The sequence below is a fragment of the Spermophilus citellus genome (genome assembly GCF_964194105.1).
Source record: "Spermophilus citellus genome assembly, chromosome: 10".
Taxonomy (NCBI): Eukaryota; Metazoa; Chordata; class Mammalia; order Rodentia; family Sciuridae; genus Spermophilus; species Spermophilus citellus.
Window position 1 is genome coordinate 31,550,232 of NC_138197.1, and position 15,545 is coordinate 31,565,776.

The 15,545-nt window shown below is 49.8% G+C and overlaps 2 protein-coding genes across 15 annotated transcripts in view; both read right to left on the reverse strand.

Annotated features, from left to right (window-relative positions):
- Positions 1 to 2,461, reverse strand: part of CHD4 (chromodomain helicase DNA binding protein 4) — a 31,722-nt gene extending 29,261 nt beyond the window's left edge. For 5 of the 14 annotated variants that reach the window (XM_081311673.1, XM_081311681.1, XM_081311680.1 and 2 more), the window contains exons 1-2: positions 1,891 to 2,458; positions 866 to 1,042 (exon numbers count right to left, since the gene is read on the reverse strand). In XM_081311673.1, the coding sequence (XP_081167799.1) occupies positions 866 to 965 (100 nt within the window). In that variant the 5' untranslated portion in view covers positions 966 to 1,042; positions 1,891 to 2,458. The other 9 variants (XM_081311672.1, XM_081311682.1, XM_081311679.1 and 6 more) reach the window with 4 other exon arrangements.
- Positions 2,462 to 13,559: 11,098 nt separating this feature from the next.
- On the reverse strand, positions 13,560 to 15,523 carry LPAR5 (lysophosphatidic acid receptor 5; the record flags this gene model as incomplete). The annotated part of the gene is made up of 1 exon (XM_081309818.1): positions 13,560 to 15,523. One exon carries the CDS (start codon positions 15,521 to 15,523, stop codon positions 14,387 to 14,389), a length of 1,137 nt encoding a protein of 378 aa, XP_081165944.1. The 3' UTR covers positions 13,560 to 14,386.
- Positions 15,524 to 15,545: the final 22 nt, after the last annotated feature.

Consider the following 15,545-nt stretch of genomic DNA (forward strand, 5'->3'; position numbering starts at 1 on the left):
TGAGGACATACAGGGCTACTCCAATCAGACAGGATGGTTACAACCATACGGGTTTGGCCAGTCCTCAGAGCCACCCCAAAACCTATCACAATCCTTAACACACCTACACAAACCCATCACACCACCAACCCAAACCAAAGGCACACAGAGGCAGAAAGAAGCCTCCAGGAAAAGAAGCCAGAATTATGTCCACTCACCAGGGAAAGAGGGGGTGCTCTCCCTTCTTCTACCCAGCCTTACTAGGCTATTATATTACAATCTCCCTTAGCCCCCATCACTTCCCCACTCAAAAGGTTCCAGCAATGTGCCTGCCTAAAAGCGCTCTAGATCCGCTAAAGAGGGCGATTCAAACTTCACACAGTTGAAAACTGCACAGAAAATCGGTAACTGATCAGAAGCTAAAAATAATCAGATAGAGAGTAACCAGTACTCTTTCCTTTCCACACTGCAGCAACCACAGGATCCAACTAGCATGGATGCCAGGCTGGGCTCCTCCAACAGAAATCCTCAACTCCCCTACTACCCCCAAATAGCCTCCAGGGTTTCGAGCTACCTGGGATCCTCCTAGGACCCGCTCTAGGTAATGCTTGCCAGCCTAGAGAGCTCCCTCAAATAGGAACTGTAGAGCATTCCTGAAGACAGACGAGTGCAGCCAGCTTGCATCTGGGTCCGCGGTGCCCAGGAGGCACATGGCTTCCACCCCCCCTCCCACAAGAGCTCCGCAGAAGGGAACCACTCCCTTCGGATGCCCTCCACCTCCGGCTCTGCACAGAGCTGGGAAAGCAACACAAACCTTCCTCATATCAAGTCACTAGGGAGAGCCCAATACCTCCTTCCTGCCCTGGGCCCTTGGGAAAGATGTTACCTGGGTGGGTTGGGGGCAGGCTGTTGTTCAAAAGTGCATCCATATCCTCCTCCTCACTGCCCGCTGAGCAGGGGGACGGGGAGCCCAAGCCCGACGCCATCCCCTTCCGCTCCGGGCCAGGGAATTGGCCCAGCTGCTCCTGCCTGCGGCCTGGGGCCCTCACACTGGCCCGAGTCACTGTGCGGGGGAGGGGGGAGAGAAAGAGAACAGTCAGTGACGCGCACTGTCCCCCTCCCCCACACCCACCCGCTCTTTCCGCCCCCCACCCCAGTCACCCTAGCAGGGCACCCGAACCACTCAGGCTGAACTTAGTTCCACACTCCTCGGGGGCAGCCCGGAAGCCAGCTCCCCAAAAGGAGCCCCCACGAAGAGAGGGAGCTAGGGTCCCGAGGGCAGGCTGGTGCAGGCGTGGGGAGGAGAAACCGGGCTGGACCGAACAGGGTGTGACGGGGGGGAGGGGGTCCGAGTGGCCGCGGCCCGGGAGGGCCAGGGGAGGAGGCAGGCAGCAAGGCGCTCGGGGACACAAGGTCACTTGGGGGTGGGGGGGCGCCTCCCTGCGCCCGGGGAGGGGCCAGTCCCCAGACAGGGCAGCTCTCCAAAGGCTGTCCTCCGGGACAACTCAGGTTCTCGTCCGGAACCGCGGAGACCGGGGGGCGTGGAGGCTCGGGCGCTCTGGGGGTCCCGAGACAGGGACGCGGGGGCAAGAGAGCTCCCACTGGGGAAGGGGGCTGGGCCACGTGTCCCGGGGGGCAATTGAGCAAAGGGCGAGGGGGCGGGCGCCGGGTATTGTGGGAGACCAAGGCCGAGGTGGGGGTCGAGGGGAGCAAGACTCGGGCAGGGGTAAGGCGGGGGCTAGGAAGGAGGCCGGGCACCCTGCAGGGAAGGAAAAGGAAGGGTCCGCTCCTCCGGGCAGGGGGCGGTCCACGGGTCAGAGGACGCCTGAAGACTGGACAGGTGAAGGAATGACCCTCGGGGCTTGCAGGGCTGTGAGGGGCGTCTCTCTGGGAACCCCACGCTCGCCTCACCCCAGAGCCGCAGCAGGTCGCCTGGGTCCGGCCCGGTGTCACTCCCGCTCCGGCTCCTCCTCGCAGCGGCCGAAGGGGGGAAAATGGCTCCGGCTCCGGCGTCGCCTCTTAAAGGGCCCGAAACACCGGCCGGGAAATCCCACCGCACAGGCCCCGCCCCCCCACGGACAGCCCATAATAACCTCAACCAACTCCAACCCCCCCTCCACTACCGCCACCCTCCTCCCTAGGTCTCCCGGGCAACCCCCGCCCCCTCGTCGCTCAGGCAACCATTGGCCACGCCCCCTTCGAGCGCGCGCGCGTGTCACCCGGGCAACCGCCCACCTCCTGGCCATCCCATAATACACACGGACACCCCACATACACACTCCCGGCGCCCCCCATTCCATACACATGTATGCTAGGGGGGCTGCTACCATAATATTGCAGACCTTTGGCACCTAACCTCTCCACCCCTGACATCCCATAATAACCATCCTTTGCCAACTTCTTCACTCTTGGCCCTAATGCTAACATCCCATAATAATTCCTCACCCCTCCCTCCCCTGGCCATCCCATAATAAGCACCCCTCCCAGCACTTGAGCCTCATATCCCATAATACTCATCCCATCCCCCACAGACATCCCATAATAACCACCCTTCATCCACCCCCAGTTTGATATCCCATAATAGTCAGAAACTCACCCCCCCACACACACACGCACACACACACACTACAACGGACACTCGGCCTCCTCCCACACACATCCAGTAATAATCAGTCTCCCACTTTCTGTACTTACATCCCATAATAACCAACCCCCTAGAACTGCCCTCAATCCCTGCAGGCTAGGGTCTAGATGTTCACAACACTACCCCCAGCTTTTCCTTCTAGCTCCATGGCCCATAATAACCACTCCTTCCCTATCAAAGAGATAACCCCACAGTAGTCCTATAGTCATCCCACAGATGGACACCTAAATCTTCTTACCCCTAAACACTGGAAAAATATCCCATAATAATTTTACTCTATCATCCACACCCTGAAATCCCATAATTTCAAGGAGTCCATAGTCAACCAGACATATACTGTACTACATCCAGCACAACCCAGTGTCACATCCCATAATATTTTATCTCCACTCTAGCAGCCTTCCAGTCAGGCATCCCATAATATTCATATTCATACCTCCCCCATCTCCAGAAGCTGTCTGTTCCAACACCCAGAACAGACAGGGTGGGGCAGGCGACCCACACTGCCCTGTCCCTGCCCCCACTTGGACACACCTAATATTCCTTTCTGGGCCAAAGCAGTATCCTGGCCTAAAGTTTCTTGAAGTCCAGGATGCTAGGTTCCATCATTTCATCATTTCCAGATACTCAGGAGCTGAGACCTGGAGTACCACTCAATCCCACCAAAATCCAGGTATATTCCAGATGCTCTTAAATTTTGAATAAGACCAACCAAATACCATGTTAACCAGATGAAATATTTGCATAAAGTTTAAATTATCCCAGAGCATCCCATAATAATTACAAACTTCCATCCAAAAACTATTTCTCAACATTCCAATAGTCCTCTCCCCAGTAGTTCCTCACCCTCCCTCAAGTCAGGAACCATTCATCAACACCTCCAGGCTACTCTTAGGATGGCTATCCCATCATGACTGTAACTGAGGATCCTGTTATATGCACATCAGGAGCTCAACTCTGCTCTTCCTCTGCTTGCCACTGCTCTCCTTCATTTCAACACATGTTGACAGAGTACCTAGAAAGCACAGAGCTGGGCACTGTGGAGACTGCAAAGAAGACACTGGTGCCTCCCTTCAGGAAGCATAAACAACCTAGAAAACTGTGATGCATGATAGAATGTCTGATGACAAGGGAGAACTACTGAGTGCCATTTCCCAATGTCCTGTCACAGAGAATAAAAGAAATCCTAACTTGTCTCAGGAGAGAGCACATCCCAGTAGGGTTCTTAGTAGTCCTTCTAGATGCTGGTAAGTATTCCAAAAGGATTTACAGGAATAAATGTCAGGTCAAAATAATCTCTGGTTTCCTACATTCTAAGGGATTTTTATTGGCAAGCCGTGTTCATCAATCCAGTATTCCTAATACTGAAATATCATCATAACCTTCCTTCTTGACTCAGAAATATGCCACAATTGTTATCCTCATTCTTTTCCTTTTTTTTTTTTTAATTCTTTGTTGTTGCTACTCCTTCATTCTTTACCCGCTCTCTTTCTTTTTCTTTCTTTTTTTATTTTTTTTTTGGGGGGTGCTGAGGATTTAGCTCAAGAGCACTCAACCACTAAGCCACATCCCCAGCCTTATTTTGTATTTAATTTAGAGACAGGGTCTCACTGAGTTGCTTAGCACCTCACTTTTGCTGAGGTTGGCTTTGAACTCTTGATCTTTCTGCCTCAGCCTCCTGAGTGCTGGGATTACAGTCATGTGCCACCGTACCCAGCTACTACCCTCATTCTTGAACACCAAATTCTGCTCCCCCTCAATATCCCATATTTTTCAGATTCCCATTTCATAACCTGAATTCTCATAATCATCCTCATCCTGTTTTAGGCCCTTTTGTCCATCTTAAAACAACAAAAACTAAAACCTTAGTGGTGTAATGCTCACCATTTTCTCCTCCACATGTACTAGTCAACATTCCAGGAAGACTTCTTCACTCAGTTATACCAAGAGGAGGCCTTCCAACATATACCATCTCCAACCCTAAATGCACCTTTCTTCCAGCCACCCAGGAAATTGGCCCTAGAAAGTTAAAGAAACTCAATCTTAGAACCCTTTGGCCCGAAGAGGATCTGGCACCATTAGCCTGTCACCTTTCCCTCTTCCTAAGCCCCAGAGAATTAGGCCCAATGTTCCCACACCACCACCTTGCTGCCCTGACCCCCAAGTCAGAGACTGTCTCCCTCTGTTCTCATCTACATTTTTCATACAGTCTCAAGACCTATGGAAATGGGACAGGTTGAAAAGAAACTGAAATGTCCTAGTAGGAAGGCCCCTTCCTGATCAGAAGTAAATAGGAAGGACCACACAATCTCTGCATTGCACTGTTTGTCTCACTTCCCTAGAGAAAGGGACTGGCCAGATGACTCTCCCCTTTCTGGGATCCAAGGGACTAGAAAACTGGCAAGGAAAACTGAGTTCAAGAGAGTGAAGAAAGCTGGGAAACAACAGTCCCCTGCGCCCAAGCAGGGTCCCAGTGATACTAACAAGTCTTCTCACTAGCTTCTGCCTGACTCTGTGTAACCACCAGCATTGGAACTAGAGTTCTCAGCATCAAAAACCTCAAGCCTGGCCAAAAGCTCCCATTATCACCTTTGAAGTTCATGTTTTCTTTTTCCAATATTCACTTCATCTCCCTGGACCATCCTTTTGCTGTGTTCATTGTGGTATGCTAGCCATTTCCTCCATTCTGCAGGCTTCCATAGTCTCCCTCATTCAATTCTCTTTTTTTTTTTTTTTTTAAATATTTATGTGGTGCTGAGGATCGAACCCGGGCCGCACGCACGCCAGGCGAGCGCGCTACTGCTTGAGCCACATCCCCAGCCCCTCATTCAATTCTCTTGATATTAAAATTGGGCCCCACTCACCAGGTGCAGTGATGCACACCTGTAATCATAGCTACTTGGGAGGGAAGGTAGAGGCAGGAGGCTCAGTTTAGGCAACTTAGGGAGATCCTGACTCAAAAATAAAGAAGAGTTATGGATGTAGCTCAGTGGTAGAGTAGAGCACCCCTGGGTTCAACCAAGAGTTCTGCCAAAAATAAAATAAAAAGATGGGGTCCCATTCACTTATCCAAACCTTCCCCTTGCTCATTCTGATGAAAGTTGTGGTCCATGTCAGGGAGGTGGCAGCTGTTTTTAAGATAACATAATGTGGGTATACCTCTTTTTCAGGAAGTTTCTCCTTTCTACAGTTGCCAGATACTTGTAAGGCCTCCTTCTTCTATCCCCATTTCTCTAGGGAATTCAGCCTGTCTCTAGGCCTCAAATTCCCTTCTGAAGTATCCCCATTTGCCCCAGATCCTTCCATATGTGTATATATGTATAAAATATATGTATGTGTGTGTGTATATATATATATATATATATGAATATACATATATACACACCACATTATCACGGTAAATGATGAATATGAACCAGTCAGAGAGTTTAAAAGTACTTAGTCACAGCCTTTTGCCTGTGGCTCAAAATACTTATACCCTCTGTCCACCACACTCCCTCTGACTCTATTCCTGCAGTTCTTCTCACACATTCATTTGCTTCTCCTACTTCTTGCCTCTCCCTGATAACACCACAAGGAAAAAGTTAAGTCCCTGCCTCTCTCCTTGAGCTCTAGAGAGGGTCAAGAAGTATGTTTGTATGTTGCTTTTGTGGTCTTTATGCTTCTGTGCCTCCTGCTCCCTACTCTGGCCCCATGCTACCCTTCCAGATAAATTATAAATAAACCATTAGAGCCACTAGCATGATTGGCCCATGGAGACTAAGGGTGGCATAATCTTCTAATTAAGGCACCCAGGGGGACAACCTCTCTATCCAGTTACCTTAGAGTTCTGTTTCCATCTCATGGTACTGATGAACTTAGACTAACACTCGGATGGGAGGGGGTTGTCCTGGAGTTTTCAACATGCACTCTATAATGCCTCTTCTTACACCTCTGTTCTCTGTAAACCTGAAAAACTGCTCATGGGGTCCAAGGGGCCACAGTGTTCTGCTCTGTCAGGAAAGACAATTTGCGAAAACAACAGAGGGAAGAAAGGCCATAGTGACAATGCACTGTGATGGCTAGACATGATGCAGATCATTCAGGGCATAAAGAATGACTTTTGTCTCTCAGGAGCCAAGCCAGCATCTGTTCTTTGGGTGTGACTGCATTCCAGTGCTGGACCCCTCTTCTGCGAGCTATGGTCCCAAGGTTCAAACCCAGGAAGAGGAAGATGGAATAGAGTAGCTGAGTACTGTGGTCACCAGAAACACTACTCTTTGGTGTGCCACCCAGCCAGGACCTGGGAGTTCTCACTTCTGACCCTGGACTTGGTATTCCTGTAGCTCACAAACTGGGGGAAGAACTCAGGTGTTCAGGGTTCAGATTTGGCTAGGTGCAGCTTGCCCCAGGGGCCCCTTCAATCAGCTGTCACCAAAGAAACCTTTCCAGCCAGTTACTCCTGGCAGGCCTCAGGTCTGGCTCCAGGGCTCACCCCACCCTCCCTGCTCCTTCCCTCCCTCTTCCTTCCTTTCCTTTACCATCCCCCCTCCCAAGAGCTTTACCTACCTAGGACAGCCCCACCCAGCTGTGCAGGGCACATCCCATAATAATCCTCCTCACTAGCCTCTACCCCCCCAAAAAAGAGAGGCGGCCATCCCATAATAGCCACCCACAAGAGACATTCCGCGGTGACCGCCCCCTCCCTGCAGAGCTGCTAGGAGCAGCCATCCCATAATAGTTGGCCGCCTGTTTTACTGGTTACGGCTGTGGAGGGAGCTGGAGAGGAAATGGAGGGGAGGGGGGAGGGGAAGAGGATGAAGGGCCCCCACTTTGTGGGAGAGAGGGAGAGGGGAAAGAGTGGCATAAGCGGTTAGGAAGCAAAAGATGACGTTGTGCAGGTGGGAGTTGGAAGCCACTGACCATCACGACCCTGCTATGGGTCTCTATTCCATTCCTCAGGGGCTACCTTTTTTCCTCCGCACTCTGGAGGGAGGTGGCTGCTAGTTAGAGAAGATGCCTAGGATGGGTTGAGGTGCCCAAAGTGTGTGTGTAGGGAGATGGATTTCAGGTGTTCCTCTTGGGCTGTTGGAGGTAGGAGGCTGACCTTAAGATGATGAGAGACTAAGGGGTAAGGGGGGCTGGAGAAGAGCTCCTCAAGCCCTCCCCATTCTGCACCACCATCCCATAATAATCCCCCCAGCCCCACTCCCCCTCCCACACACGACATCCCATAATATCTTCTGGAGAAGCAGTCCCCGCAGTAGGTACAAAGAGCTATCCCATAATAAGCTCCCCCACCCCCACTCACCACCCCCCCAACTTGGCCCCCCCTCAGTCACATGCAGCCGGTGCCATCCCCCGCTGCTCCCCCCTCTGGCCACCGAAGGCCTTGCCAGCCCATAATACTCTTGCCTCTGGTCGCAGGAGGCCTCCAGCCCATAATACTCCTTTCCACCACCACCCCCCCTTCCCGCCCCGCACCCCTTCCTCCCGCCTCCAGTTGGAGCCGGGCCTCACCAGCCCATAATATTCCCCAGTCTCCTAAGGCTGTTCCAGCCCATAATACTCTCCCTGTCTCCTAAGGCCTCTGCATCCCATAATACTGCCAGACGCCTGACCTGTGGGCCAAACCCCAGCCCGTTCCACATATCGAGGCTGTGTCAGCGCCGCCGGTCTCCCTCCCTGTCCCTCCTCCCTCCCTCGGTCGGCGCTTTCCCTCCCAGGCTGTCTCCCGCCCTCCTGCCCTGGGCCCCTCTCCTGGCCCCACCCTGTGCCTGCCAGGCCCTCCAGCCTCCTCACTCGCCCTTTCTCCAAATCCTGGGTCTTCGTCCTATCCCCCCTCCTCTTCCTTTCATGCGCTTCTCCACCTACTCCTTAGTTTGTGGGATGGACATCAGCCTCATGGGGAGAGAGTGCCCCCAGAGGGCAATGGACCAGTCACTGCCCCTGAAGACTGCCTGCTTGACCCAGCACCATGGAAACGTGCCCAGCCTGCCTCCTCTCCAGTTCCCTTGGCCCTAGCTCTGATTGCTGGCAGGGCTCTGTCTGGTGACGATTCACCTGGAACCCTTGCTGCTTCCAGAAGCAAGGGCATCACAAGCAGCATCTGAGCTCCATACTCTTATTTGAAAGACAGCTCCCATTTATGGAGCTTCTAAAATGCCTTTCAAAGGTCCTTCATCTCATTGACCCTCACCATCACCCAAAAAGCAGATATTATGAGCTCCATTGAACAGAGGCTCAGAGAGGTTAATTGGCCAAAGATACATTGCCAAGAAATGACAAAGCTGAAATCAGTATCCAGGTTTGTTTGATTCCAAGGTTCTGAGAGTCTTTGGTTTTCCCCAAACCTAGTGTGAGAAACTTCACTTTCCAGTTCTTTCAGGTCCTCTGATGAGAATTACCTCCAGCCTCTCTTTGTCTCCAGGGCCTCCTGAAAGAATAGAGAAGGAATGTCTGGTGTGAGATTTACCTTCCCTTCCCTTCCCCATTTCTTACTTGGGATCCCAGATGGCAAGCAAGATCATAAGGATTCTCCTTAAGATGGTCAAGACCAAGAATTTAGCATCTCTGCTTTCCTGTAGGATCCTTACCTCTGTCCTGGTTCTCCTGACTTTGTTGTATTGCCAGACCATTGATTGATACTCTCCCCCAACTACAATCACCATGCGAAGGGATCATCCTGTAGAGGAGGTTTTGAGAACCAAGAGATGGTATCCTTCTCCGTTGAGTTGATGAACAATTAACAGTGCTGATGTATGCCAGACCAGGTGACTTATACCTATAATATCAGAAGCTCCAGAGACTGAGACAGGAGCATCGCAAGTTCAAAGCCAGTCTCAGCAATTTAGTGAGACTAAGCAATTTAGAGAGATACTGTCTCAAAATAAGAATAAAAAGGGACTGGAGATGTTGCTCAGTAGTTAAGTGCCTCTGGGTTCAATCCCCAGTCCCCCCCAAAAAAAACAAATTAAAAAGTGCTGCTTTTTTTAATCCCAGGCCTGGGGAGGGAGTCATACCCACTGCATTAAGTCTAAACTGTCCTGACTGTGTGTGTCATGGACAGGCTATTCCTTCCCAGGTCCTCGATATGGTGTGTTTAGGACCTAACACAATTGATACCGTGGGTGAGCCTGGTTCTTAGACCTTACCCAGTTGCACTGTGTCCTGGGGTACTGAGGATTGTGTAAAGGGAAGGGCAGTGTGCACAGGGAACATGGAGGAAGATCAGGGCAAAGATGACACCACAGATTCGAGGTGAGAAAAACAGTTGAGAGAGATGACTTTTATCAGGTGAAGAGAGGCAAGGATACCAAGGATGCATGTAATAGAGCCAGGGTTGGAGAGGAAAGAGGAACAGGATGTGCTGCAAGGAGTAGGAGTTTAGGAGCCAAATAGAAAGTCAGCCATTTCCAGATTGTGTAACCTTAAGACTTCAAATTCTCCCCAGTGTTTTGTTGTTTCATCTGTACAGTAGGGATAATCATCATCCTGACAATGGAATGCATTTCAATTCATCGTACACAAATAGAGTGCAACATTTCAATTCTCTGGTTGTACACAGTATAGAGACGCACCATTCATGCAATCATACATGTACCTAGGATAATAATGTCCATCTCATTCCACCATCTTTCGTATCCTCATAACCTCTCCCCACCCTTCCCTTTGCCCAATCCAAAGTTCCTTCATTCCTCCTATCCCCGTAGTATAGATCAGCATCCACCAATCAGATAAAACATTCAGCCTTTAATTTTCTGATTGGCGGGCTGGGGAATGTGGCTCAAGCGGTAGCGCGTGCGTGCGGCCTGGGTTCGATCCTCAGCACCACATACAAACAAAGATGTTGTGTCCGCCGAAAACTAAAAAATAAATATTAAAAAATTATCTCTCTCTCTCTCTCTCTCTCTCTCTCTCTCTCTCTCTCTCTCTCCTCTCTCACTCTCTCTTTTAAAAAAATTTCTGATTGGCTTACTTTGCTTAGCATAATATAAATTTTTGGAGACAAGGTCTCACGATGTCATTATGTTGCTCAGGCTGGCTCCAAACTCCTGGGTTCAAGTGATCCTCCTCCTGCCTCAGCCTCTGAAGCCACTGGGATTACAGGCATGTGCCACAGCACCTGGCTGGCCATGAGAATATTTTAAAAACCTGTAACACTCTTGCTTTTTCTCTTCCTCCTCTTTGGATTTTTCTAGATCTTAAATGGGACAGCCCCAAAGTATGGGTGTGTGCTCTAGATTTCCCACATCTTGCCTCCATCTTATTATTTAACAAAATAATTGGGAATCCTGTGAAAGTGCCAGTGGCTACAAGTTTTTTGGTTTTGTTTTGTTTCCCTTTGGTATCAGGGATTGAACCAGGGGTGCTTAAACACTGAGCCACATCCCTAGCCTTTTTTATTTTTTATTTTGAGAAGGATCTTGCTAAGTTGCTGAGGCTGGCCGTGAATTGGGGATTCTTCTACTTCTCAACCTCCTGAGTTGCTGGTATTACAGGCAAGTGCCACCATGTCTAGCTACAAGTTTTCTTAAACTTCCATAGCCTGTTAATGTGTTAGGTTCCGTTCATTCCCCTCTGTCTGCAATAGCTCCTTAATCTATTCTTCTGTGTTCTCATGGTAGAAACCCTTTGGATGGGCCTTTAACAGTCTGCCAGGATTTTAACACCAGACATGTCACACTGCAAACAACCCATTTCCATCTGGAAGTGATAGCCTGGTGAGAATCCTTCCACAAACCATAACCACACTTCTTCCCAACTATTGTAGTAGGTCCCAAATCGCTCTTTTCCTTGGATTCTCCTTAACTTCATTTCCCTATACGCTATCTTACACAATATGTCCATGTGAGCCAAACCTGAGAAACTTCAGGGTTCTAAATAAATTGCCAACACTTTGCCCTGTATTCCTGCATCTTCTATCTTGCATTATAGTTATTGTTCTGTATTCCCCACAAAGTAGTAAAATACTTCACAACAAGATCTGACTGTTCATCCATTCAACAAATATTTATTGAGCACTTCTCCTGTGCCAGGCCCTATTTTAGATGTTAGTGAATATATAAGAAAACCAAAAACTGCCCCCATGGAGCTTACATTCTATCTAGGAAGGAGACATCCAATAAACATAAAAATTAGGAAAAATAAATAAGCAGATTATAATGTGAGTTTTAATTACTTTAGAATTCACTCATGTACCTGCATATAAAAGTACTCAAGTATTTTTAAAATTTTTATTTGTTCATTCATTTAGTTGTGTATTACAAGGAACCAAACTCAGGGCCTTGTGAATGTTAAGTATGCCCTCTTCCCTTTCAAATTATTATTGTTTTTTGGGGGAGGGTATCAGGGATAGAGCCCAGGGGCACTTAACCACAGAGCCACAACCCACCCTTTTAAAAAATATTTTATTTAGAGACAGGGTCTCACTAAGTTGCTTAGGGCCTCACTAAGTTGCTGAGGTTGGCTTTGAACTTGTGATCCTCCTGCCTCAGCCTCCTAGCGGCTGGAATTACAGGTGTGCACCACTGCACCTCCCCACTTCATGTTATTTTTTTAAATTGTGTTCAGTTCAGTTTGTGTTAAAGTTCTCAGAGTTGGACTAAGAGATTTGGTGAGGCTTGTGCCTTCAGATCAGGACAGGCACAAACAAGTCTGGAATTCTGAAGGTGAAGCAAAATGGGGCGGAAGCTAACAAACAAGCCTTAAGAGCAACTGGGTAAGGAGCTGGTCCTGGGCTCTAACCTCTACCCAGATGAAGGCTGGGACTTCAAGGCTATCTTGAGAAATCTGGGTCAGTTACCTGGTTTGGCCACCAGAGGTCATTTTACCCCTGTAAATCACCAACTGGAGAGCTCACATAAAGACACACAAAAGACTGACTCTGAACTCGAAACAGATACAGGAAAACCCTAACACTGTCACACACACACACACACACACACACACACACACACACCCGCACACACACACATACAGAGAGAGAGGGAGAGAAAAATACAGTACAGAGACATAGGGATGGAAATGCATACTGGACACACATAGCAACAACTCTTACTGCCAAGGTCTAAAGATGTCAGGGTGCTAACTCTGCAGCCCTCCCAGCCCCCTACTTGGATCAAGACGGAAGGAAACCATTTAGCTTGCTAAGAACAGACGGGCTATTCCTGTCCTCTCATCTCACTCTTACTTCCCTGTATACTCTTCTCTCCTGGCTATGGCACAGTTCCTTTCTAACCACTAGAGACATCCCACCCTCTCCTCCAGAGTGTGTGTGTGTCTGGTTCCACCCCTGACCCCCCAAGGCTGCTGCCCTGATAAGCCCAAGGTGGCATTCCATTTGGTGTACAAACTCCTGCCTGCCTCCAGGAAGCCCCAAGCCTTAAGCACTATTATTAGCAATTAATTTGTTGAGCACCACACTCCTTACAGTCATAAAAACAAAACAAAACAAACAAACAAAAAACTATTATATAATGCCCTGGGAAGATGGTAATGTGACCTCTAATACCTTAGTACAAGTATGGTTCTCAAAGTGTGATCCAGGGACCAGTTCTTTGAGGAAGTCCATGAAGTCAAAATTATCTTCATAATACTACTAAGATATTGTTTTTCACTCTCCTCACCAGTATACAATGTAGTTTTCCAGAGGCTTCAAGAAATGTGATGACATTACCACTCTCACGGCTAATGGATTGTGTGCTTGTGTATTTCTGTTTTAAAAACTTATTAGCTTTCTTTTCTTTTTTTTTTTTTTAAAGAGAGAGGAAAGGGAGAGAGAGAGAGAGAGAGAGAGAATTTTTAATATTTATTTTTTAGTTCTCGGCGGACACAACATCTTTGTTGGTATGTGGTACTGAGGATCGAACCCAGGCCGCACGCATGCCAGGCGAGCGCGCTACCGCTTGAGCCACATCCCCAGCCCCTTATTAGCTTTCATTCCTATTACAGTAAATATTAAAACAACAAAGAATAAGCAAAAGCTCTTGGGGTCCTCAATTTCTATGAGTGTAAAGGGATCTGAGACCAAGGAGTTTGAGAACCAATGCTTTAATACAAAGACTGTTCTCCTTTCTTTGGACAAAGCAGGAAGACAGAGATGATATTAAGGACTTAGAAAGGAGGAGGCCCTAAAAACGATGGCAGGAGAAGCGATGACCTAGACAAGGGACAAAAACTAGGATTTGGGGAGGGGGGCAGTGTGTATCACAATTTAATTCACAGTTTTGCCCTGCCCCTACCACCCCACGTTGGGTGTCCTAGCCTAAACCATTAGAAATCAATAATAAGGAACCCAGTTCTCTCCATATCAAATAAACACTTGTATGCTTCCTGCTAAGTAGGGGGGGGGGCAGGTGGAAGTGAAAATGGTGGTGTCCATGGCCCTGAGATCAGCACAGAACTCAACAGATGGCACCAACTTCTCAGTAGCTTGATCTACCAAGGTTTGGGGCTCTTCAGCTCTTGGCCCTATGGTCCTGTGGCAAAATCCAGGGTATCCACTTTCCTTTCCATCTATCAGCTCTTAGCTGTGGTCAGGTTCATTGCATCACTTCCCACTGATTGGAGAAAAGGTCCTTTGCCTACTACCACCAACTTAAAGAAGCCATGGCTAGTAACAATCTTTCTTTCCTGTGATCTTGTTTCCACACTTTGTTCTCATCTGCATTCAAGAACTGGAGTTCCACTCTGAAATCCAAGCGCTCAGTGCACCTCCCTCATGGACATGGATCCAGAAGCCTATGAGAGAGGTACCAGACTGCACTATTGCGCGATATGCGTTCAGAGGGTGGAATCCTGAGGACACTCGGTGAAGGGCATTCTGGGTTTAGGTGGCTGGAGTAGCTCCTGACTGGTGGCATCCACTCCAGTGGTGTGGATGGCCTCTGAGGACCTTTCTGCACTCGCTCCCCTATTCCCATTGGTGGCCAAGGTCCGGACCTGGAGCGGAGTACCTAGGCCACGCAGGGTGTTACGGAAACCCTCGGCGCTGAAGTAGTACACCAACGGGTCCAGCACGCAGTTGGCGCCGGCCAGCAGCACCATTACCATCAACACCCCGCGCACTTGATCGCGGGCCTCCTGGCTGGCCACCAGCAGGTTGCCCCGCAGCAGCCCATAGACAGCCAGAGTGGAGTTGTAGGGCACGAAGCACAGCAGGAAGATGACGAGGTTGGCCAGCAGAAGGCGCACGGTTTTCCGCCTCCTTTGGCTCTGCGTGGCGTCCGGCCGCGCTAGAGTCCAAAAGACCCGCCCAGATGAATAGATGACGGCTGCCAGGGGCAACAGAAAGCCCAGGGCCTCGGCCAGCAGCACAAGGGGCAGCAGTCGGCCCTTCCATAGCTCGTCGCTGAAGCTTTCGAAGCACAGGCGCACCTCGATGCCCCGGTAGCTGCAAGGCGAGGGCCTGTGCACGCGGGCGGCGGGCACAGCAAACACCAAGATGAGTGCCCACACACCCAGACAGAGCCGCCTTGCCACGCGGGACCGCCGCATATGACGTAGACGCAGGGGGTGCACGATGGCGGCATAGCGGTCCAAGTTGATGAGCATCAAGAAGATGCAGCTGCCATACATGTTCATCTGGAAGATAGCGCCCGACGTCTGGCACAGGAGGTCGGGGAAGGGCCAGTAGTGGAGTGCGTAGTAGGAGATGCGCACGGGCAGTGAGAGGGTGAAAAGCAAGTCGCTGGCTGCCAGATTGCACATGTACACACTCACCACCGAGTGTACGCGCAGAACGCGCAAGAAGATCCAGAGGGCCAGCGCATTAAGGGGGAGCCCGGCCGCCAGCACCAAGCTGTAGACCACCATGTGCAGGCGATGGGTAGCCCTATAGTCAGGGCACGGAGGAATAGAGCTGTTGGTAGAAGAGGCGTTGGCAGAGCAGTTGGCCAACAGGGAGGAGTTGGTCAACATCGTGAAAAAGTGAGAGGGGGAG